The sequence below is a fragment of the Equus quagga genome, chromosome 2, assembly GCF_021613505.1.
Source record: "Equus quagga isolate Etosha38 chromosome 2, UCLA_HA_Equagga_1.0, whole genome shotgun sequence".
Lineage (NCBI taxonomy): Eukaryota > Metazoa > Chordata > Mammalia > Perissodactyla > Equidae > Equus > Equus quagga.
The window spans coordinates 145,214,943-145,239,679 of NC_060268.1; the positions used below are offsets into that span (position 1 = coordinate 145,214,943).

Genomic DNA, 24,737 nt, shown 5'->3' on the forward strand with positions numbered 1-24,737 from the left:
AGCCAGGAAGAGGACAAGCAATAGGCATTGAATTGGTCAGCACCTTGATCTTGGACTACTCAGCCTCCAGCACTGTGAGAATTAAATATCTGTTGTGTAACCTACCCAGACCATGGCATTTTGTTCCAGCACCCCAAGAAGACTAAGACATTACAATTTCTTTCCTTGCCTCAATTTCTCCATCCCTGAAATAGAGACAGTAATTGTTCCTACCTTACAGTCATCTTTTTGAAAACTCTGTTATTTACTACTTGTAAATCCTCATAATGTGTCTGACACGTTGTTATCCTAAATAAATGTTAACTAGTTTTTTTCCTCCATAAAAATGCCATGAAAGTATAGATTTTCATCTGTTTGGGTCCCAGATGTATCCAACTGTTTTGTATAATGTCTAACACTTTGTAAGTGCCCTATGAAATATTTGTTGAGTGATTGAACTTCTCCAGACTCTCCTATTCTTTCTATGTAACTTAGGTTTTTCATAATCTTTTTGATTCTTTCAACTTCCCACTCTAACATTCAGCCCACAGTGACCAAAAATTGATTTATTTTTGCCTCTAATACATATAAGCAAATTTTAGAAAATTCTTTGCCTTTCTTGTTTCTCAAAGTTCAATTTTTATGTAAATGGTTTCCATCTGCTTTATCTCTATAATAAATATTACTCTATTCTTATTTGCTATTTTACAAACCAAAAATGTTACACAAACAAGTTTTCTCCATCTTCAAACATTCCTGCTTGAGTTGGTGAATTCTATGTGAAGCTGTATTGGAAGGGAATTTCTAGATCTAGAAAGAGTTCTAGTTTGAGGAGAACTCTAAAAGCAGGTCCCCTTTATACTCAGAAGGCATATATCATGGTTAGTGCTTTCAGAATATCATCAGAATTCTCCCAGTTACCATAGGTTAAGTATATAATGTAGGATAGATACTTTCACAATCAGTATTAATTTGCATCACACAATGTGGCTTCTTTGAGGGTACCTGCATATTTCCTGTGAGGATCCATTAAAACGAAGACTCTAGCTATCATTTTGGAAAGATTTTCAACACCTGAGTTAGTGGCAATGACAAACAATTTGAATTTTGCCTTCAGTATTTTCCAGGCCTTTGCAACTGATATCATTAACAATCTATTCTCCTTTTCTGCTTCTTTTGAGTGTGTTTTTTGTGTAACATTCTAACCCTTGATAACTCTACTATTTGCAATCTCCATCTTTTGTTCTCTTCCTTATCCAGGTCTTTTCAATAAAACTTTCTGCATTGGCTGGGCCCTGGCTGAGTGATTGTTTGTCCACTCCCATTTTGGCGGCTCAGGGTTTCGCCGGTTCTGATCCTGGGCATGGGCATGGCAGTGCTCATCAAGCCATGTTGAGCTGGCGTCCCACATAGCACAACTAGAAGGACCTACAACTAGAATATACAACTATGTAGGGGGAAGTTGGGAGAAGAAGAAGAAAAAAAATCCAAAAATTTGCAACAGATATTAGCTTAGGTACCAATCTTTAAACAAAAAACAAACTTTTGTGCAATTGGGGAAATGCTGTATATCTGTGCTTTACAATATGTTAAACAGCAACCACATATGGCTATTGAATACTTGAAATGCAGCTAGTGAGACTAAGGAACTGAAATTTTAATGTAATTAAGTTAATTCTGAATTAAATTTATATAGCCATATATGACTACTGGCTATCTGATTGGACAGCACATTAGGACTGATAAATGAAAGAGGCCAAAGCATTTTGATAACCTTATATTATTCTTGGGCTTTCAATGCATGTGAAGTGACTCAGTCCAGCAGCATCATATGTTTAAAGACTCAGATTCTTTTAGATCAATGTATGACTAAAAATAAATGCAACCCTGGGAGTCAATAAATAATGTCTCATCAACCTTAGACACTTTATATTTATTACTGATTGGCAAAGTACTTGCTGAAACTACTAGTCCCGGGAAGAGCATTTTCCATAATAGAAAAGTGATTCTAAAAAATTTCCCCTATTTTCCACACTAGGCAACTCTAATGTAATCAGTTTCTTCAAAACAGTTACTCGATCATTAGAGGGTAAGTCAGGAGAAGTCCTGGTCTTCTTGAATTTCAGCCAAAAGGACTAATTGACAAGGTCTTTTCTGGTTTCCCTGCCAAAAAGTATGGCAGGCATTTTTATAGTCCTTCTCCAGTCACCACATCCCCTCAAATGCATACCATATAACTCAGTTTCTGCTTGCATAAATAAATATTTCAAGATTGTTTTATTGCCCGTAGGAAGTATGCTTACTCTTCAAAGATCTCTCTTCTTGTCAAAAATATCAAAATTCCTGTGACATGAAAAGCCTTCACAAGATGAATGAAATATTTTATAAGTGCTCATTCTTCTTTGGTCTAGTACAAATGATTTAACAAAGTGATTCTGACTTATAAACCAAAAACCATTTAAACAAAAAAAGACAAGCAAGAAAACCTTTGCATTTGGAAAATCAAACGGACCTCAGAAGAGGTAGGAAAATATGTGTGGAGCCAAAGAAATTTTCAACCTCATTGAGCTTCATTCATCATCGTGATGATTTCAGTGTCAATCTGATCATAAACATCTAACCCTAGCATAAAATCAAGATGATTGTAGGAAGGAATCTTCTTATGGTAAATGAGATTGGAGACTCTTGGTTCCAAATTCTTAATATCTATGGGATCCACCAGAATGTCCCGTCCACCACTCCACATTGCAGTTGGAACCCTCATATCCTCCACATGGTATAATGGAGGAGTGAGCTAAAGGAAAATGAGGAATAGTAATGTTTATGTTAACAGCATATTAAATTTCAAATAGTAAATTGATTATTTTCTTCTCTCATGAAATGATAATGGTTATTACCTGTTCATTAAGTCCATAGAAATTATCTATGGAATCTCAACCTTTGTCAGACAGAAATGGACTAATGTCTAAGCCTTTAAATTGTACTAACAAAATGATTTTCACAAACTAGAATCTCTGTGCTCCTTAGGTTCTTTATATGTGAAATGGTGACATTAGTAAATATCTGACAAATCTCATAAGGTTGTTGTGAGGTTCAAATGACATGATATATGGAACTGTGCTTTGTATAGTCTTGTGTTAAAAATTTATGCTTTACTATATTGAACCCATCCTTGGGTCTATCTTTATCATCTTCCTGGGAAATGTAAAGTACTGCATAATCTTTTAAAAACAAGAATTTTCTGAGATTTTCAATATATTTTCATTTTTGCCTTTCAAAAAGGGCCAAAGAATTAAATTTTGAAAAGTTACCTTACCTGATTATGGTGTAGAATATTTAAAGATGGACTTCCCCAGTCATAAGCTTGACATGTACCTTTATTAGCCATCTTAAATAAAGATAAAAAACTATTACTTTAAAAATATTAAAAAATAAAACTAGAGATTACTGAGTCTCATTGCCTCATTTTACAATATGACCCATTGATTCAGATTCAATGTCCCCCATATATAAGTCCGGTACTCTTTCCACCATAATGCTATGTGTTCCTGGGTGAATGGCTACTAAAACATATTCCCAGAAAACTAGAAATCAGACAAATTGGCACAAATAACATGCTTTTAAGAAAAATATGAGTATATTTTACACGCATTTTAATAATATTTAAACTATAGTAACTTATCATGCTATCTATTAAGGAAGGACTTAATAAACAGAATAAAAAATAACTATAATTATGATTTTATGGGGATAAATTTGTTCTTGTCAAGGTATTTTAAAATGCAAATTTGTTATATCATTAAATTTTGCATTATATTTTATTTTTGTGTTACAAAGTAAATTTCAGTTTGTAACTATTTCTTAATAACTAAATATTTCAGATTACTAGAATCCAAGTTAATGAAGTATTACAGTACAAATAAAATAATCAATACCAATTTGCTAGCAATATAAAGACTGTTTTGTGCCTTACAATTTAATTGACATCAAAAGATATTTTCAAACAGATTAAATGTTTGCATTGAAAGTTGGTATGCAGAAAAAAATTTTATCTTTTACATAGAATTTCCTATTTAAAAAAATTTTCCCACGTCACTCCAAGATATGGTAATTTTGAAACATAGTAAGAAAGATTTCTGTTGCAAAGAATTGTCTCAGAATTGGAAGGAGTAAGAAATTGGCCTTTTGTAGCACTCTAATTGTCTGTTATAAATTGTTCAAGGACTAACTTTTCTACAAAGTGGAGATGCTAGGCAGTGGAAATGCTCTAAACAGATTTCTTCAAACAGGAAAATGGAATGAGACATCTCTTTTTAGGTGACATATGCTGCTTTGTTGATTATGGGCCAATGGAGTAAAAACATTCATGGCAGTGAAGACACATGAAATCCAAGAGTATCATCCATCTATAGATTTCAAATGGTATGTGCCTTGGAATAAGATGCTCTTGCACTCTGTGTATAGGTATAAGCTTACACATTGGCAAATGGAACTAGCAGGTGAGCTTATTTTGTCCCCAATCTTTTGGCTGCCACATGGGAAATTCTTCTGGATGAGTAAAGAACAAAACTTATCACAGTTTACACATATACCTCAAGGGCTCCTAGGATTTCCACTATCACTAACCCCTGAAAATTGCCAAAACTGATGCTAAGTTGACATAAAATACATTTATACCAGTTTTCCACCTTGAATAGAAAAGAAAGCTATCAGTTTTAAGAGTAAAAGAAAGAACCAATTCTGCCTCTATCACGTTCCCCCTCCCCCCACACACACAGGAGTGGTATCTGTTCTTGGCATCAAAGAAGTTCCCTTTCATTTCCCCAAAAAGGGCTGTAATATTTTGGCCTCAAAACCAAACACATACTGAATCTTATCAAGTAGAAGATGTTTCAAATAAAAGAGAGAAGAAATAGAAGCAGGGAGAGAGGAGAAGAAAGAAGGAAATGAAAGAATAAAGGAGGAAATGTCTAAGAAATTTGTCATTTATTATTGTCATCTGGTTGGAGATGGCATATATAAATTATTTTTAATGAGACTATGAAAATAAGCGACAGAAATGTTATGGATTGGTTTATGAAACATCTTCCTTTTTTGTTAAAGAACTTAAAATATCTCCTTTGATTATGGGATAACAAAGTTGAGTTGCCTGATAAAGTATAGGATGCCAAATCAAAGTGAATTTGGAGTATTATATTGGATATACGTATAACAGAAACTTATTCATTTATCTGAAATTAAATTTAACTATGTCCTGTATCTTTATTTGCTAAACCTGGCGATGCTAAGTAAAAGTCATTTGACTGAAATTTAAGTTCTGCAATAACTTATTCTATTCTCCAAAATCATTTTTCTTATTACCCCTCATCATGTAGCAATGCTTTTCTCCTCATACTTTTTATAGATATTAGAAAGTCAATAAATACTGAGTGATAGAATTTGAAAAGTTATACCTGACCATAGTGTAACATATTTTGAATTGATGTTCCTGATGGCAGCTCTGTTAGATATACATCCATATGACTCTAGAAGAAAGAAAAACAATATACACATTTGTCAATAATTAGTTTCTTTCCAAGAATGACAATACTTCAAAATAGTAGAAGTGTGTTACTTCTATGATTCAGATTCCTCTTTAATCAGTTTATAAGGAAACAAATGGTTTTTTCCGTAGCCAGAGGAATCTAAATCTCTTTGTGTTTTATATGGTAATATTTGATCAATTTTTTTTCCTTGAGAAAGAATGATCTTTTCCTGAATAATCAGTTCTGGGATGAATGAAACTAGATTTATTAAAATGGAACAGAGGAAAAAGCTTAAAATTCCTTCACATATGATATTCAGATATACATTCAAATATGATATGAAGGCTTACATTTGAATTTTCTACATATTCAGAGAGATTACTTAATCTCAGAAATAATGAGCTCTAGGACTTATGTGCAAAATACATCTTGGATTATAATATAGTTTACCTATATTAAAGAGGTTAAGATGGTATATAACATACCATATATATAGTATGTTAATTGTCCCAGGGTTTTAATTTTTACCTATCAAGATAATGATATAGCACCAGTAACACACCATAAAGAAAAAAAGTCACTTTAAATCATTAATGACACATACCTGATTTAAGTTTTGGGGATTATATCCACCCACCAATGTAATTAAATTGTTGCAAGCTGTATCAATTATCTCACGGTTGCACACATCCTGACCCATGATTTTATTGATATATTCATTGAGTAAAAATTCTTTTTCACCAAACAGGATCTGAAAATAATATATTTCAAGGATAACTTTTGACGGAAAAATGTGTTTGTCAGCTACAAATCAAGAAAGATCGAAGAGGGGCCAGCCTGGTGGCATAGCAGTTAAGTTTTCACTTTCTGTTTTGGCGGTCCAGGGTTCACCAGTTCAGATCCCCGGTGCAGACCTATGCACCTCTTGTCAAGCCATGCTGTGGCAGGCATCCCACAGAAAAGGTAGAGGAAGATGGGCATGGATGTTAGCGCAGGGCCAGTCTTCCTGAGCAAAAAGAGGAGAATTGGTGGCAGATGTTAGCTCAGGACTAATCTTCCTCAAAAAAAAAAAAAAAGAAGAAGAAGATACAAAATTGCAATGTATTGCTGAATGGTAGGATGATTTAGTTCACTGTGAAATTCTACACATAATGTGAAAGAACTTGCCCAATAAAATAGTATGTGTTAGAAATGCTTTTTAGCAATTCAACTGAACTTGATCTCACTTCAGACAGAGAAAATAGTTTACTATAATTGAGCTAATGAAAATAAAACTGTGTATTTTTTGATGCTGAGCTACATATAAATGGAAGGGAAATGCACCCACAATTACAACACATACACGCAGGTGAGCAGGTAAAATTTGCTGACTTTAAAATATGTGCATTGTGAGAAAAGGTAATAAAATAGGATTTATAAAGTGAATTTTTAAAAAGTCAGAAGATAAATTTTAAGAGATAGTGGAGCAGAGGAGGAAAAGTAAGTTAGATAAAGTGATAACAGACTAAGAGATGTGTAATAAAAGAGCAAGAATAGATAAGGGAGAAAAATTAAGAAAGTTTATTATAAAAAATGCATGTTTTCTTTGGATTTCACTTCAAGGAAAGGATAGTGGAAAAAGTATATTCAGAGAAACTAATGAGGTAAAAACAAAGGAAATTATTTTAGAGACCAGAATTCAATACCTCTCAAAGAAACTAAAAGACGAAGATATGAAATTTGCAGGTAAAAATGAATGAACAAATGTAAATCAAAAAGTAAAGCATAAAATTTTACATAATGTATGATTCCATTTACACACACTTTTAGAAATATAAAAACTAATCCTCTGTGACAGAAAACACTGTCACTATATCTGAGGTTGCTTAGGGCTGGGAGTGAGAGAATGACTGCTGCGAAGGGATAAATGGAAACTTTCTGGGGTGACTAAACTATTCCATAGCTTTATTTTGGTGGTAGTTACATGGATTTTCACATTTGTCAAAACTTACTGGAAAATACGTTTAAAATGAGCTCATATTGTTGTATGTAAATCATACCTACATTAAAATAATGGAAAAATAACATAAAAGATCATAAAAATGACAAACATACAGTTTGAAGCAGCACCACACAAGGTAGATATTAGAAAGAAAAACCTACAGTACAAAGACATAATCTTTGGATGTTAAGAGAAGATACTCTGTATGCATTTTCCATGAAAAGGGCACAGCTAAATTATGAGTGAAATTAATTCCACAGAAAGAGGCTCCATCTAGAGTACATCTGGGTAGAAGGTAATGAAAACCAAAAAGTACTACATACATAGAGACTTTAAACAATCCAATAATTTGATTTATTTGAAATATTTATAACATGGCCTGGGAATATTAGAGAACCTACATTCTTTTCAAGCATACAACAAAAAATTTTCAAAAGTTGACCAGGGATGTGACTTCCATATTGGTGGCAAAAGATCTCCAAAAAGCCACTCCTTAATAATAGTAATGAGAACTGTCAAAATCAATGTTTTGATAATTCTGGAAATTAACGAAAAGCACATCGTGGTCCATAGATTGTATCTATAAGAAAACTACCTTGAATCTTGGTAAAAATAGTGAATTATGAGAGGTTTTAGCTTGTGATAATCCTGTGTGCCTTTCCTAGCTCTGCAGCAGCTTAGAAAAACAGGAACCTTCAAACCAATGTAGCTTTGTAAAACAGCAGCTTAGCAGGTACTGGAAAGGAATGAATGGGATTGAAGCACCTCAAAATGCCCAACCTCCAGTGAATTGACATTATTCAACCTGTTTGGCAGATCTTGGAAAAAGCTTATTGATAGAGTTTGTCTTTATTTGACCTGACTCATAGCTTACTAAGTGGGAAAAGCCCTATCTCATCTTTAGAGACCTATGAGACACTAGCAAATATATTAACGTATGCATAATTGGAATCTAGAAGGGGAGGAGAGAAAGGTAAGAAAGAATATTCGAAGGAGGAATGGCTAAAAAATTCCCAGATTTGATGAAAGGCATTTTTCTTCATATAAAAGAGGGTGAACAAACTCTAAGTAGGATGAACTCAAAAGAGATCCAGACAAAGACACATCATAGTTAAACTGTCAAAAGATGAAAACAAAGAACTTTGAATGCAGTGAGAAGCAATTCAGCATATAAAAGGAATCCTCATCAAAATTAACAGATGATTTCTCAACAGAAACAAAAGAGGCTAGAAGACAGTGAAATGACATATTCAAAGTTATAAAAGAAAAAGAGGTCAACCAAGAATTCTATATCTAGCAAAACTACACTTAACCAAAGACATTTCCAAAGAAACAAAAAATTAGAGAATCAGACACTAGCAGATCTGACCTACAAGAAACACTAAAAAGAGTCTTCAGACTGAATGAAAGGAACTAGCCGGTAACTAGAAGAATTCACATCAATAAATAAAGAGGATCAGTAAAGGAAAGTACATAGGTATCGATAAAAGACAGTAAAAATGTATTTTTGTTTGTAATTCTTTTTTTCTCCTCTCTCATTTAAAAGGCAATAATTATAATAATGTGGTGATGGACTTATATATAATTTATATGAAAAGAATAGAATAGAGGGAGAAGAAATTGAACAATATTGATCAAAGTGTTTGTATACTGCTAAAGTTAAGTTAGTATTAATCTAAACTAGATTGTTTTAAGACGTCATTTGTAATCCTCAAAGCAATAAAAAACACACAAAAGACATAGTATAAGAAACAATAGTAGAATTTAATGGTACACTAAAAATATCTATTTAACACAGAAGTTAGTAATGGATGGATAGAGGAACAAAAAGGCGTAAGACATATAGAAACCCAATAGCAAAATGGCAGAAATAAATCTAACTTTATTAGAAATTCTATTAATTCTAAATGGACTAAACACTCTAATCAAAAGATAAACATTAGTAGAATAGATTAAAAAAACATGGTCCACTACAGATTCAATGTAATCCCTACAAAAATCCAATCTGCTATTTTTGCAAAAATTGATAAGCTTGTCCTAAAACTCACATGGAAATGCAAGGGACCCAAACTAACCAAAACCATCTTGATAAAGAGAAAAAAGTTGGAGGACTCACTCTTCCTCATTTCAAAATTTATTACAAAGATATAGTATTCAAGGTAGTGTCGTATTGGCATAAGGATAGACATATAGATAAATGGAATAGAATTGAAAGTCAGGAAATAAATCACTATATATATAGTTTTTTGTGTGTATATATATGATATATATAATATATTATATATAATATTTATATAAGGGTTTATATATATAATATATATATTATATAGGAATATATAGTCAATCAATTTTCAACAAAGGTGCAAGGAAATTAAGGAAAGAATAGTCTGAAAAAACCAATGGTGCTATCACAATTCAATGTTCATATAAAAAAATTAAATTAGGTGCCCGCCCAGTGGCATAGTGGTTAAGTTCAGTGTGCTCCACTTCAGTGGCCCAGGTTTGCCTGTTTGAATCCTGGGAGTGGACCTACACCACTCATCAAGCCAGGCTGTGGCAGCATCCCACATATAAAATAGAGGAAGATCGACACAGATTTTTAGCTCAGGGCCACCTTTCCTTAATCAAAAAAAAAAAAAAAAGAAAAGAAAAAAGAAAGAAATTGTCCTCTTTCCTTACACCAAATACAAAAATTAACTTAAAATGGATCACAAACCTAAATGAAAGAAGTAGAATTATGAGAATTTTAGAAGGAAAGGAGGAAATCTTTTTGACCTTGGTTTAGGCAATGATATTTTAGATATGACACCAAAAACAAAAGGGACAAAAGAAAAATGAATTGGACTTCATCAAAATGAAAACTTTTGTGCTTCAAAGGACATCATTAAGACAGTTAAAAGACAGTGTATAGAATGGGAGAAAATATTTGCAAGTCATATATTTGATAAGGGATTTGTATCCAGAATACATAAAGAATTCTTATAACTCAACAGTACACAAATAACCACAAATGAGGAAAAGATTTGAGTAGACATTTCTCCAAAGAAGAGAAATAAGTGGCCAATAAGTAAGTGAAACAATATTTAACATAATTAGACATTACAGAAATGCAAATCAAAACTGCAATGATACACTACTTCACACCCACTTGGATGGCTATGATAAAAAGACAAGGTAATAACAAGTGTAGGCCAAGATGTGGAATGCTCATAAACTCCTGGTGGGAATAAAAATAATGATACAGCTACCTTGGAAAACACTTAGGAGTTTCTTAAAAATGTTAAACATAGAGTTATCATATACCCAGTATTCAATTCCCAGGTGTATGTCCAATAGAAATGAAAACTTTTAAACAAATATTCATTGCAATATAATTCATAGTAGCAAAAAAACTGGAAACAATTGCAGTGTCCACTAATAGACTGATAAACGGAAAAATAAAAGTGGTGTATCCATACAATGAAATATTATTCTGCTATGAAAAAGAAGGAAGTACTGATACGTGGTACAACATGGATGAACATTTAGAAATTTATGCCACATGAAAGAAGCTAGACAAAGAAGACCACATATTGTATGACTCGATTTATATGAAATGTCTAAAATAGGGAAATCTATAGAGATGGAAAGTATATTAGTGTTGGCCAGGTACTAGGAGAAGGGGACAATAGGATGTTTCTTTCTGAGATGATGAAAATGTCCTGGAATCAGATAGTAGCCATAGTTAAAACAAATAAAAATCCATGAAATGAGTTTTCAAATAGCAGATATCAGACAGCACAAGATAGTGATCACTGAAAATAAAAAGTGAAACAAACAAATTGAGGCCAACAGTTGCTCAGCTATTGGCTGAAGACTAATCCCCGACTGCAGTAGAAGAACCCAGGAAAAGCTGGGCAAGCTATGTGAATTAATGAGATAGGGTTGAGATTTGGGAGAAAGCCATGGTAGGTAAATTTACTATGGTAAAAAAGGAGAGAGAATGAGAGAGAGAGCAAGATAGCCAAAGGGAGAGAGAGAGAGATCTGGACATTTACAGAGGTTCCACCTGGATTCTTCAGCTTGGTACACATCTGTACATGCATTTGAAGAAACATACTCAAGGCCAAGAAATGAACCGCTTGAAAAAGTTAGAGGTAAAAATTCCCGGAGCTAGAAGGTCTGAAATAGTGCCAGTCCCCATCAACCATATTTGAAAACCTCATAATTAACCATTATTAGAGTAATTAGTGGGTAATTGACTCAGAAGAAGGAAAATATAGACCTAGACTAAAGGCCGTTCTGGTTTCTACTAACAAAGCAAAAGAGCAAGTCTCAGAATGAGTAAACTGCTTCCAAGTAAGTTAACTGCATGCCACATGAAAGGCTCAAAACCCTGTCCAGGAATATGGAAATATCCAGCACCCAACAAGAAAGAAGTCACAAACATTGACAATCAATGAAAAAACACCAGTCACACAAAGAAGGAGGAATTAAGTCCATATGAGGAGAAAAATAAATCAATAGAAAGACTGAGAACACAGGTGATGTGTTAGACAAGAATATTAAAAGTCATTTAAACTATATTCTTCATGTATAAGACAATAGAGGAAAAAATAAGCATGCTAAGTAGAAATATGGATGATATGAAAAGACTAAAACTGAAGTTTTAGAAATGAAACCTAAAATGTCTGAGATGTAAAACACACTGCATAGGATTAGTAGCAAATGAGTAGTGCAGAAGAAAAGATTATTTAACTTGAAGACATAAAAATAGAAACTAACCAAAAAGCAACATGGAGAGAAAAAATACTGAAAAGAAATAAACACGTATCAGTGACGCATGGGACAACTTTAAAAGTCCTAATACATGTGTCATTGTAGCCCCTGAGGAGACGTAGAGAGGTGGCCCTAGAGAATATACTTGAAGAAAGAATTGCTGAAATTTTTAAAGTTTAATTTTCCCAAACAATGTACCCATAGATCGAAAAAGCTTAATGAATTCCAAGCATAAGAAACATGAAAAAATTATACCAACACTCATAATAAAAAAAAATTGCTTAAAATTGGTAATAAAAGAAAAAAATCTAAAGTGGTCAGAAAAAAAGACATTGCATAAGGGAGGGAAAATCATAACAATAAAAGACTTCTTTTTGGAAACAATGCAAGCCAGGAAACATGGAGCAACATCTTTAAAGTATCAATGAAAAATTAAAAAAACATATAAACTTAGAATTCTATCCCCAGTGAAAATATCTTTCAGAAACTAAGGCAAAATAAAGGTAATTTATAAATCAAAAACCTGATATAATTAATTATCAACAATAGAAAAAATGTTAAAAGAAGACCTACAATCACAAGGAAAATGATACCAGATGGAAATCAGGATCTGCACAATGAAATGAAGAGTGCAAGAAATAGTAAATACATAGGAGTATACAAAAGATGGCTTTTCTTGTTTTTTTAAGGGAGAAATAATTTAAAAGACAAATTACTGTTTAAACAAAAAAAAAATAACAATGTGTTTTGGTGTTGATAACATATGTCAACCTAAAAGATATGACAAAAGTAGCACAAGCGCCAGGAGAGGGGAAATGAGAATTTACTGTTTTAAGGTTATGATACTATATGTTAAGTAGTAAACATTACTTGCACATATGCTGTGATAAATGAAAGAAATATACTATAAACCCTGAAGGAACCAAGAAAAAGCAAAACAAAATAAATTGATATACTTAATAAGCCAATAAAGGAGATAAAATGAAATCATAAAATATACCCAATTAATCCAAATAAAGCAAGGGGTGGAATAAGACATCAAAAGAGAAATTGAGGTATTTTAACTTGATTGAAAATGAAATCATAACATATTGAAATTTGTTTGATATCCCTAAGGCAATGCCTGGAAGGAAATTTATAGTCATAAGTGCTTAAATTAGAAAAGAAGAAAGTTTAGAAAGCAATGATCGAAGAAACCAGAAAAAGAAGAAATTACTAAATCCAAAGTTCGAAGAAAGGCAACGATAAAGACCAAGTGGAAATCGGTGAGCTATTAAGAAAACAATAGGGCAAATCAATTAAAACCAAAGCCTAGTTCTTTGAGAAGATTAATAAAATTGGTGTCTTTAGCCAGACTGATCAGGACAAAATGGAGAGATGCAAAAAATTACCAATATCTAGAACAAGAAAAGGGACATCACTACACATTCTATAGATATTAAAGGATTAGTAAGGAAATATTGTGTTTAGTTTTGTAGCAAGCAATTCAATAACTTAGATAAAATGGACATATTGTTTGAAGAAATATTATCGATATTTCTTCAAACATAAATAGATAACCTGTATAGCCATAAGTCTACTAAAGAATTTGAATTTGTAGCTAAACACTCTCAAAAGAGAATTCCAGGCTCAGATGACTTTACTGGCAAAATATATCAAATATTTATAAAAGGTAGAATATCAATTTTATATGGTCTCCTCCAGAAAAATGAAGCAAAGGAATACTTTCCAACTCACTTTATGAGGCCAGCATTACTCTGATACCAAAATTAGAACAAGAGATTATAAGAAAATAAACTATATCCAATAGACTTCATGAATACGTGTACAAAAATGTTTAACAAAATTTTTGCAAATTGAAGACACCAATATCTAAAAAGTATAATACAACAAGAAAAAATGCAGTTTATTGCTAGAATGAAACATTAGTTTAACTTTCAGAAAATCTATCAATGTAATTCACCTTATTAACAGACTACAAAACAAAAATCATGAGATCATCTCAATAGATACAGAAAAATTATCAAACAGTATCAATGTTCATTCCTGATAGACATTCTCAGTAAACTAGGACTAGAAGGTAACTTCCTTAAACTGATAAAGTGTGTCTATGAAAACCCCTTACTAAATATCGTATAATAGTGAAAAACAGAATACTTACCCTCTGAAGAGAGAAAAGGATGTCTGCTCCTGCTATTTATATTCAACACTATTCTGGAGGTGTTAGCCAGTACAGTAAGGTACACTCACACAAATTAAATTTTAAAAGTATTAACACTAAAAAAAATTAAGAAATAAAACTTTTTCATGGAAAACATGATCCTCTAAATATAAACCTCTTTGAATCTACAAAAGAGCAATTAGAACTAATACGTGTGTTTAGCAAGGTTGTAGGATATAACACCATATACAAAAATCAACTTTTTTGTATATACTACCAAGAAACAATCAGAAATTCTTATTTTTTTAAACCTGAGAGAAACTGGAGAGGCCTTAAATAAATGGAGATCGAGATTATTTTCATGAACTGCAAGATTCAACTTCTCAATAAAGTTTTGGGTTTTTTTTTTTTTGGTTTGCTTTGCATAACAGAAATTGGCAACTAATTTTAAAGTTTAGTGCAAGATATTATTATAGGACAATAATTTTTTTTGCTGAGGAAGATTCACCTTGAGCTAACATCTGTGCCAGGGTTCCTCTATTTTGTATGTGGGTCGCTGCCACAGCACAGGTGCTGACGAGTGCTGTAGGTCTACACCCAAGAACCAAACCTGGGCTGCCAAAGTGGAGTGCACTGAACTTAACCACTAGGCTGTGGGGCTGGCCCCCAATAGGAAAATAACTTTGAAAAAGAAGAATAAAGTTGGAGAACTCACAATTCCTGGATTCCAGAATTACTATAAAGATTTTCACAAGGATGAAATGTCTAGCAAGTTTACCCAACAACATTAGCAAGTTACAGATAAGGTTAAGAAAGCAGTTGCTTTTATTTTTAATGATATGCCTAAGTCTGAATGCTAAGTAACACTTTTTATATAAAAAGAAGCAAAACAAATACATGGAAATATTATCCATGTTTTTGAGTAAATATATATGTAAATACATAAAAGTAGCTGGAAATATAAGCAACAAACTAGTACAAGTGATAAGCTCCAAGGAGAGGAGATGAATGGATGCAAGTATACATACGAAAAGACGCTCAATTATTAGTCATCAAGTAACCACAGATTAAAACCACAGCAAGAAACCACTCCAAGCCAGTTAGAAAGACTGAAATTTTAACCTGAAAGTATCAACTGATGGCAAAGATGCAGAGGAACCATTACCATCACATTATGTTGGTGATGCAAAATGGTACAGGCACTTTGGAAAACTGATGTTTTTAATGAAGTTAAACATACATTGACTACATGGTCATTGTTGTTACCACTCACACTAGGATTTCCAATACTTTTATCTATCATTCATTAAGATATTTCCTAAATTCTCTACAATATTCCTGTACTAAATATATAATTAATGTAATCACTGCAGGTGTAATGGGGAGACTTTAGTGTAGAGGGAGCAAGATGATGGCAAATGAAGGAAGTTGAAAGTGGAAAAAACTCATTCAACCTATTGAAATTTCAGTGTGCAAAATTAAAAGAGAAATAGAGATTTTGATTTGCATAAGGAGAAACTGCTTAATAATTATTTCAAAAGATAGACAATACATACAAGGAATAAAAGGGGGAAAAAAAGCTTGACGAACTGGGTGATGCAAGGCTGAGCACCAGGCAGAATGCAACATCAAGTTTAGGAGAGCTGCATTAGGAGAGAGCGAAGTCAGCGAGGGAAACTCAGGATTTTAATCCAGCAGGAGGCTATGTCAGCATCTCTCTTCTTTAGCTTGGTTCACATTTCCTCATTTTTAAAACTATGAGCATATCCTGTAAGGAATCACAAACCTTGAACAGTTGTGGGTCGATGTAAGAAGTGAAGCGCAAAACACTTGTTACGTATTTAGCAGTGGCAATTGGAGCCAGTGCAAAATTGATTTTAATCTTTTCAGCCAGTTGTGGATTTGTTGCAAATGCTGCAAAAGCTGGAAGGAAACAAGAGAATGGACTAGTTTACGGGTTCTCTCTTTCTTTAAATTTCCGTTGAAATTTGGCTGGTTCACCTAAGATTACATAATATGCATGTTACCTTACCATATATTCCAAACTGGTCTCTAGGGATTTCCCCTACACCTAACCCTGCAAATTACCCCCAGATTGATTTCTCTAAATCCCATTCGGTTTGTCTGAGTGGTTGCTGATTCTGTAGCATGACATTCAGTGATCCCTGGTGTTTTATTTCATTAGTAAAAAATCTGGAAAAAATAAACCACTCCTGTTCCCATTGACCAATTTCTCTCACACTTTCAGGATTCTAATTGGCACTTAGATGTTTTCCTCTCTGGGTGGTTCTACCTGTTTTTTCTCTGCTGATTACTTGGAATCTGTATTACATGTATTGAGGACCTAGATACATCCTCTACTCTTTTGGCCTCTTTACAAGAGAGGCTGAGTAATCTGTCTTTCAAAGACCAGCCGTATTTAAAGTTCAGCTCAACATTCTTTTTTTTTTTCACAAAATATTCACTAATAACTGTGTTGAAAGACATGTCTTCTTCCATGGCCACAGGATGACTATCATGGTCCCAGACATTTTTGCCTTCATGGGATTGTTCCTCTGCACACACACAAAAAATGTAAAACCATATTTTGTGACTGTATTGATATAAAGATGAATATCTTCTAAGATGGATTATAGTCATTTTTCTGTTTTTAAAAGAAATTAAATATTTTTTTTTGGTCCCTAAATTGTCATGAACTCTAAGAACTTGGCCTCCCATGCCGAATGGGTTAGCCAGGTCTGTCTTCTTTGCTCGCCTCTTTCCTGTCCGCCTGACTGCCAACAAGCCTTCTAAAAATGCTCTTCCTTTTGCAGTGGTTCTCCAACAGTGGTAACTCTGCCCCTCAAGGAACTTTTGGCAATGTGTGGGGACATTTATGGTTGTCATAACTCCAAGGATGGAGAGGGAGGAGTGTGCTACCAGAATGTAGTGGGTAGAGACCAGAGATGCTACTAAGCATCCTTCTATGCACAGGGCAGCCCCCCACAGCAAAAAAATATGTGGTCAAAATATCAGTAGAACTGAGGGTGAGAAACCCTGCATTATTGGATTGTGAGCTTTGAGGCAATGAGATTTCTTTAGTATACAATTTACATTGCAAATATCAGTCAACAATGTATATTTCAAATAGTAGCTACACTGCACGGTTAAACAAATGAATACTTGAATTAATTAGAAATGTTTTCCTGGCCAGTTGATAGGTTTGGAAGCATTTAGTCTATTGGATTTTCAGTATGAAAATTAACATGCCTCACACCAGCCTAGAGCAATACCAGGAAAAGTTCAAAGAAAGCTCACTGGGCAACAGAAGTAACTGCCCAAAGAAGCCAAACTAACAAGGCTATAGTTTTTTCATAAAGAGTGTCAACACATCAGCTTTCTAATAAGCAAGCACTATAAGGAAAAGAAAAAAAAAATACATGCCCAGTCCTCAGTCTTGGAAATTCCAGTTGCAGAGAATCTAAACAAACATCTTGTTTAAAGTGTGTGGTGTGATTGGAAAGATGATGTTAATATATGATGATGTCCATTATTTTTCTTTTTAAAAGATATGCACCTATATATCATCATAAAACAATTATCACTGGCTTTTAAATTTTGTTCCTTTTTGGCTTGTCTGTATGTTCTGATTAATTATAGTGAATATATGTGATTTCTAAAAATGAAATTCTTTTTAAAAAGAAATGTTTTATTTGTTGTTTTTTGAAAGAAAGATTGTAGCACAATCAGACTTCAGTTTCTCTTAGCATACCAATCAGGGTGTCCTGGGAATGGCCCACATAGTAAATTTGCTTTTGTCCTGTTTTCTTCACAATGAAATCAATGGTGGCTGGAAGATTATATTTCACCATTTCATCAAAATTGCATGAAACAAAAATGGATAAACTTGTTTTAATTTTTTTTAGTCATAAGACAGTTATTTTCAAGTTTTAAATTATAGACTTAAAAAGCCCCTCTAAATGAGACCTGGGTAGTAAGAGGAAACATTGACTTAAGACTTTCTATAAGTTAACTGTTACTGTGCTACCTGCTTGTAAGCACCACTTTATTCAATGCTCACAAAATACCTTTGAGATAAGTTTATAATTAGGTATATTGTAGACCTGGAGAAACTGGAAATGTGCTGTGATCATAGCCAATAATTGCTAGACTAAATTTCAGATTACTCTTGTTCTAGGGAGCCTAAGTTCTAAGCTAAGACATTAAATTATACGACTTTCCCATAAAATAAATATGAGAAATATACTATTTAAAATTAGGTAGCAGACAAAAAAGTTTCTAGAAGTGTAAAGACGAAAATAGAAAGTTTATTTGTTTTGGTAAATGGACAAGGACAGATGCTGTTATATTATTCTACTACTCTGTGGCCCAGAGCCACCTGGTACATTTTTACCCTTGTCTTCTCCTCCCCCTCCACTTTTCTTTTCTGAAAACACTAGGATGCACACTCAAAGTAAATAATAATGGATGGGTTGGCAATGTATTAATATTTAGGAAGCTGGGGGAAGAGTAGGAAATAATGTCTTTTTCACATGTTTTCTTCTTAATTCTTAGGCACATTAAAAACAATGTAAAGAAAAATCTAGAGCAATTTTTCCATATAAATATTTAAAATATTATTCAACAGTTACGTAGTTTAACAAAATACCTTTATTCCAGTTCTGCAAATTTATTTAAATATTAATAATATAAATAAACATTTGGCCAATTTTTAAGTCAAAATAACACAATATAGATTTTTTTCTCTACCTGAAGGCCCAGAATTCTTTGGAGTCTGTTTCCAGGTGCAGGTGTTTCCTGGGTCACCTATTTCCTCTGCTGTTTGCCACCCACACATCATAACCAGCATCGGCCAGAAGGAAGCCCAGGCTATTGTTGGGAGGATTAGAAATCCAGATACTGGAAGTTAATAGCACACCATGCTGTAAATACACAACAGGCTTTTGGACTGAAAAGAAAGAATGGAAAATGTTTTATAACAGGAAAATCCATTGCAAATTACAACACAGGTTTCAAATCACCATAACATAGTTGGGACTGTTTGGCTTGTATCCCAAAGAAACGTGCTAACAATTTATTACATTTATTTTATATGAACAAATATTATTCCATAATCCTTAGGGCAGTAGAACTGCCACATCCTATTCTTGCCCCACTTCCTCAAGTGTAAATTTCCCCGGTGGATGATTTTAATTTCTAAGATTTACAGGTTATATTCTTTCTAAGTAAAGAGTTTATACTTTGTGAAAAGCAAAAGAGAAATATCCAGAAACGGGAATGCTTTGGGACCCCTAAAATTCATGTGCTGATTATTAAAGAGAAAAGGTGCCTTCCTGAAGTTGAATAGCATCTGCATTCTCTGAGCTCTTAGACAGAAAGGAGGAGTGAACCAGATCACTGCTGTTACACTAGGAAGAGCAATTATGAACAATTACTTCAGTAAACTGAAGCATCCCAGAGAATAATGTTGTTGAAAGTTCTAGGGCTTCTATTCAGGGCCTCTGAGTTCTCACCCAGTACATCAAACAAAATCCATGGGCCAGTGTATGCTCCACTTTCTCATCACAGAAGACAATGTAAATCTTGTGTCACTCAGACCCTTGGCTTTATCTCAGAAAGTCAAGGAGTAGAACTTTGGATTTTTCATGAGTAACTTAATTTCAGCTTCTCTGATTAGAAGGTATTTGAATAGAATGTATTTGATTCAAGACTTGAGAGTTTCATTTTTCTCCCTCATTCCAATCCTACCTGAATGATTAGAGTCATTCTTCCCATGAGGAATTCGGTAGAGTAGAAGGATGTAGCCATCTGCAGTTAGCACTTCATACGCTTCATGTGGGTAAACCCAGTAGGAAATTGTCTCACTCTGAATGGAGAAAAGACAAAATATTCAGCTTCATGAATTCCTTTGGCCATTTTTATGCTTCTTAAAGTAGAATTTCCCATTGGTTGGGGTAACATACACTATGTACAGAGAGCTTTCCGATTTTAATAATAATTTTTTTTTTTTGAGGAAGATTAGCCCTGAGCTAACATCTGCTGCCAATCCTCCTCTTTTTTGCTGAGGAAGACTGGCTCTGAGCTAACATCTGTGCCCATCTTCCTCTACTTTTTATATGTAGGACGCCTGCCACAGCATGGCTTGACAAGTGGTGCATAGCTCCGCACCTGGGATCCAAACTGGCAAACCCTGCGCTGCCAAAGCAGAATGCGCAAACTCAACCACAGCGCCACCAGGCTGGCCCCTAGTAAATTTTTAAAAGCTGAATGAAAGTAATAGTGCCAAGATCTTTGGAAGTGTGTTTTTTTAAATTAGTGATAAGAGTAACTTACAGTATTCATATTGGCTTCAGGGTTGACAGGTTGTTTTCCAAGTAAACAAAAGGCATTTCCAAACATAGGGACAAAGTACACTGTTGTAACTAGCCACCACATTTTGAACCTACTGGGGGAAAAGTTATTAGCACAATGCAGTAAATGTTACAGCGTAAAGTCCTATTATTGGCTGCCTTGCTATTTGCTTTACAGAGTTTCCATTTGTCACGTTATCCTCTGGTTCTCCCTGTGTCTTATCGCCTTGTCTGTTAGATGGTTTTACAACATTTCTGTTATTCTGCTCATTTCCTTTCAGTTGTGCACAGGATTCTGATTTCCCAAAGAATCTTTTATCTATCAACCTTCCCTTGTAGACTAGATGTCAGATCGACTATTTACTATCTGTAATAGGTTAAATTGTTTCCCTCCCCTGCCCCCCAGACCAAAAAAAGACATGTTGAAGTCCTAACCCTTAGTACCTCAAAATGTCACTGCATTTGGAAAGAGGTCATTGCAGATTATTTAAGTTAAATAAAGATTAAGTTAAATTAAGATTATGTAATTTAAGATGAGGTGATGCTGTAGTAGAATGAGCCCCTGATCCTGTGTGACTGGTGTTCTTCTAAGAAGATGACCATGTGAAGACAGAGATACAGAGGGAGAAAGACATGTGACAACGAAGGCAGAGACTGGAACCAGGCAGCTGGCAAACCACTAGAAGTCAGGAAGAGGCGATGAAGGATTTCCCTACAGGTTTCAGAGGGAGCATGGCCCTTCAAACACCTTGATTTCAGGCTTCTAGCATCCAGAACTGGTATAATATTTGGTTACTTTAAGCCACTCAGTTTGCAGTACTTAGTTGGCACAATCCTAAGAAACAGATACACCGTCTGTCAGAAAAGGGAAAGAAAATTATCACCTGGACTGATCTTCTTGATTGAAATTGTGAATAGAACAAGGCAGTCCATGATTCACTGTCTGTTTTGTATGTGAGAACTTCCTTTAATCATTGAAAAAAGGCAGACCAAATTTTATGCAAACATTAACAACGGACAGCAATTTTTGTATTGTTGCTTTAAAATGTCTAGATTCAAAGATGACCTATTAAGTAGCTCTTTTGTTCACTCGCTGTACTACACATGTTTCATGCTACTTAATCACAGACCTATGCTCTATTTCAAATTTATAGGTGTCCTGATTCCTCTCCATTCCTACTGCAAAGATCTACACCAACTCTTCCCCTTTCTCTAATGGATATTTTTCCTAATGGACGTCGGTACAGCAGAACCCCCGCTCTCACCCCAACCTTGGAAATGCTCCCTTGTCTCCCATTTCCAGCTCCCAAATTTTTCCAAAGTTGCAGACTTCTAGTTTCCTCTGCTCTCTACATGAAACCCCCATATCCAAGCTATCCTGTAGTTTTCCTTGGCTGCAGTCTTTATCTCTAACCATGACACATTGATTCAACAAAAAAAGTTTAGCTTGAGGGATACACAAAAGAATGGAATATTCTCTGCCTTCAAGGTGCTTACAAGCTAGTGATAGTTCAGCAGTAACAGCTCTTTCTACTTGCTTTCTTACCTCTACTTTTCAGGCACTTCTCAGTCCCTTCTCTTTCTAGTCTACTCAAAGCCTATGTGCTTGCCCTTAAAATCTCAAACTTAAGCTGAAGCCTTAGGCCAGTCAAATAGAAAGATGACTGGGTAGCAAGATATCAATAGAGCATCTTGTTCAGTTCCTGGCTCCACAGACATTTGCTGATCAATAAATAAAAATTAATCATATTATTAGTAGCACTCTTCAGGTCTAAGAAATCTCTTTGTAATAGCTCCATGCCTTCTAAAGAATAGCTAAAAGGAAATTAAAATTAACTGACCTCATTATTCCTTAGAGCCATCTGTCTCACCCTTATCTTTTCAGCAACAATTAAATAATAAAATTCTTTCTCACTAGCTGTATGAATCTTATCAGAGGCTCCCTAGGACCTGCCCTAAAGGACCAAAATTAGTGTGTGTTGTTTTGACCAAAGACTGCAAAGAATCCTTTGACCAAAGACTGTAAAGAGCTAAATTCAAAGTCATCAGATTTTGACGAGGAGAGGAAGCAGAAGAGAAGATAAGAAGTAGGGGTGAGAAGGGGAGAGCAAAAGAGATTAAATGTTCATATGATGATAGAATTTGTAAACTGTGAGGGACCTAATCTGGCCAACACTGCCAATCTGGTCTTCTTTTGATAAGTATAAACACCAAAAGCATCCTTTAATATTATTTGGATTACTAAAATAAATGAATTTTTCCCAAAGACTGCACATATATTGTTAATAAATACTGAATGTGTTTTCAACCTCCTTGCCATTTCCTATACAGATTCTGATCATAGTGACATTCTACTAATATTGATTTGAGAGCCACTCAGATTTCATCTCAAGTTAGAAACTGTAAAGCTGAGGAGATAGAGCCCAGTGGCAATGTAGTCCACTCCTGTTACACATTCAGGGCATTGCTTAGTCTTTTCTTTTTTCAAGTCCCCTGAAATCATGACCCCAAAGAATAAAAAAAGGGAACGAAACTTCCTAGAAAAAATCTTTATATACAATATAATCAAAGTTGTAAATTTTAATCGAGAATCATGCTTTGCCTAAGGTAGAAATAAACTTCACATATAAATATAGTAATTTTGAAGTCTAATAAACAAACTTTATAATGCAGAGAGACTCATACTCACTGTTACCCAATATAAATGCTTTCTGCTTTCTGGGGGGCAAATCAAAAATTTAATTCTCTTTTTCCTTCTCTATCTCACTATATATATAGCATACATGTGTGTGTTTTGGATGACCTTTCCAAAAAAATATACAGTGGTTGCATTTACAGAGAACTCTCATATTTGCCAAATGTCAAGGCAAATATTGCATAAGCAATCAACTCACAAAAGGATATGTTTCCAAAACATCCTCAGAGATTCATTCTCTTTGATTCATTAGCTGCTGAACCTGCTTCCCTATGTCCTCACGCATCCTTATTCTCTGCCCACATCGTCCTTCTCTGAGTATTCCAGACTCTAGCTATCACCAAGTCTCTCCCCAGCACTTGGGTAGGAACACTTTAACTAATGAAGATATGCATTAATCTTAAAATAATGAGTATGACCCACTGGAATAGTTTTCAAAATTTTGGAGAAAAACGATTTTTTATCAAAAGCTTTTGACAGTTGTTGTAGCTAGAGTTATAACATGCCTTACCAAATCTTGTGTATGTGAACAAAATCGAGTTTTATTTATTTATTTAGTGAAATTTTATTTTATTGTGGTAAGAACCTTAACATGAATGAGTTCTACACTCTTAACAAAATTTTAAACATACGGTACAGTATAGGGACAGCACTGGCAAAGTTGCCCTTACTCTCTATAGTCTGTTCAAGCTCATTTCTTTTCTCCAGTGAGTGTGCTGGAATCTCCCTTCTGAATGGCTGGACTTCTACAAAGTCCTCCTTGACTGCAGGTGTCTACCCAAGTCAGCCTTCCCTAGGTTTTCCCCAACCACAGCAGAGAGGGGTTGGGGCAGGTGTGCCGGCTCCTCCTAGTTCCACAGCCCTATGGAGGTGTGTCAACCTATTGCCAGATGCACAGTTGGGTGAGACATCTCGAGGTCCCTTGGCGCATGGTGCTGGATCCCACAACTTCCACATACGTGTTTGTATTTGTAGATGAATACTGATTTTTAGTTCTTAAAAAGGGGGACAGAGAGGACAGACATCTTGCACCAACTTGATGCTGACATCACCTCAGTATTGTCAAAATGTCTACTTTCCTCAGATTTCTCTATGTATTCAACATAATCACATCACAGTAAAAATTCCAGCAGACTTTTTGGTAGAAGTTGTCAAGCCTGTACTAAAATTTATATGAAAGGCAAAGGACCTAGACTATTCAAAGAAAATTTAAGAAAGAAGAACAAGTTTGAGGACTTATCCCTGATTTCAAGACTTAATCAAGCTACTGTAACGTTACTATAATCAA

General features: G+C 34.3%; 1 protein-coding gene across 2 annotated transcripts in view; it reads right to left on the reverse strand.

Annotated features, from left to right (window-relative positions):
- Positions 1–1,916: 1,916 nt before the first annotated feature.
- The window catches only part of LOC124235856 (lipase member K-like), a 47,668-nt gene continuing 24,847 nt past the window's right edge, over positions 1,917–24,737 (reverse strand). Inside the window, exons 2-9 of one of the 2 annotated variants that reach the window (XM_046654366.1) lie at positions 20,153–20,270; positions 19,154–19,352; positions 18,156–18,233; positions 16,191–16,327; positions 6,109–6,255; positions 5,433–5,504; positions 3,296–3,367; positions 1,917–2,773 (exon numbers count right to left, since the gene is read on the reverse strand). In XM_046654366.1, the coding sequence (XP_046510322.1) occupies positions 2,540–2,773; positions 3,296–3,367; positions 5,433–5,504; positions 6,109–6,255; positions 16,191–16,327; positions 18,156–18,233; positions 19,154–19,253 (840 nt within the window). In that variant the 5' untranslated portion in view covers positions 19,254–19,352; positions 20,153–20,270 and the 3' untranslated portion in view covers positions 1,917–2,539. The remainder of the gene's footprint in view (positions 2,774–3,295; positions 3,368–5,432; positions 5,505–6,108; positions 6,256–16,190; positions 16,328–18,155; positions 18,234–19,153; positions 19,353–20,152; positions 20,271–24,737) is intronic. The other variant, XM_046654367.1, reaches the window with a different exon arrangement.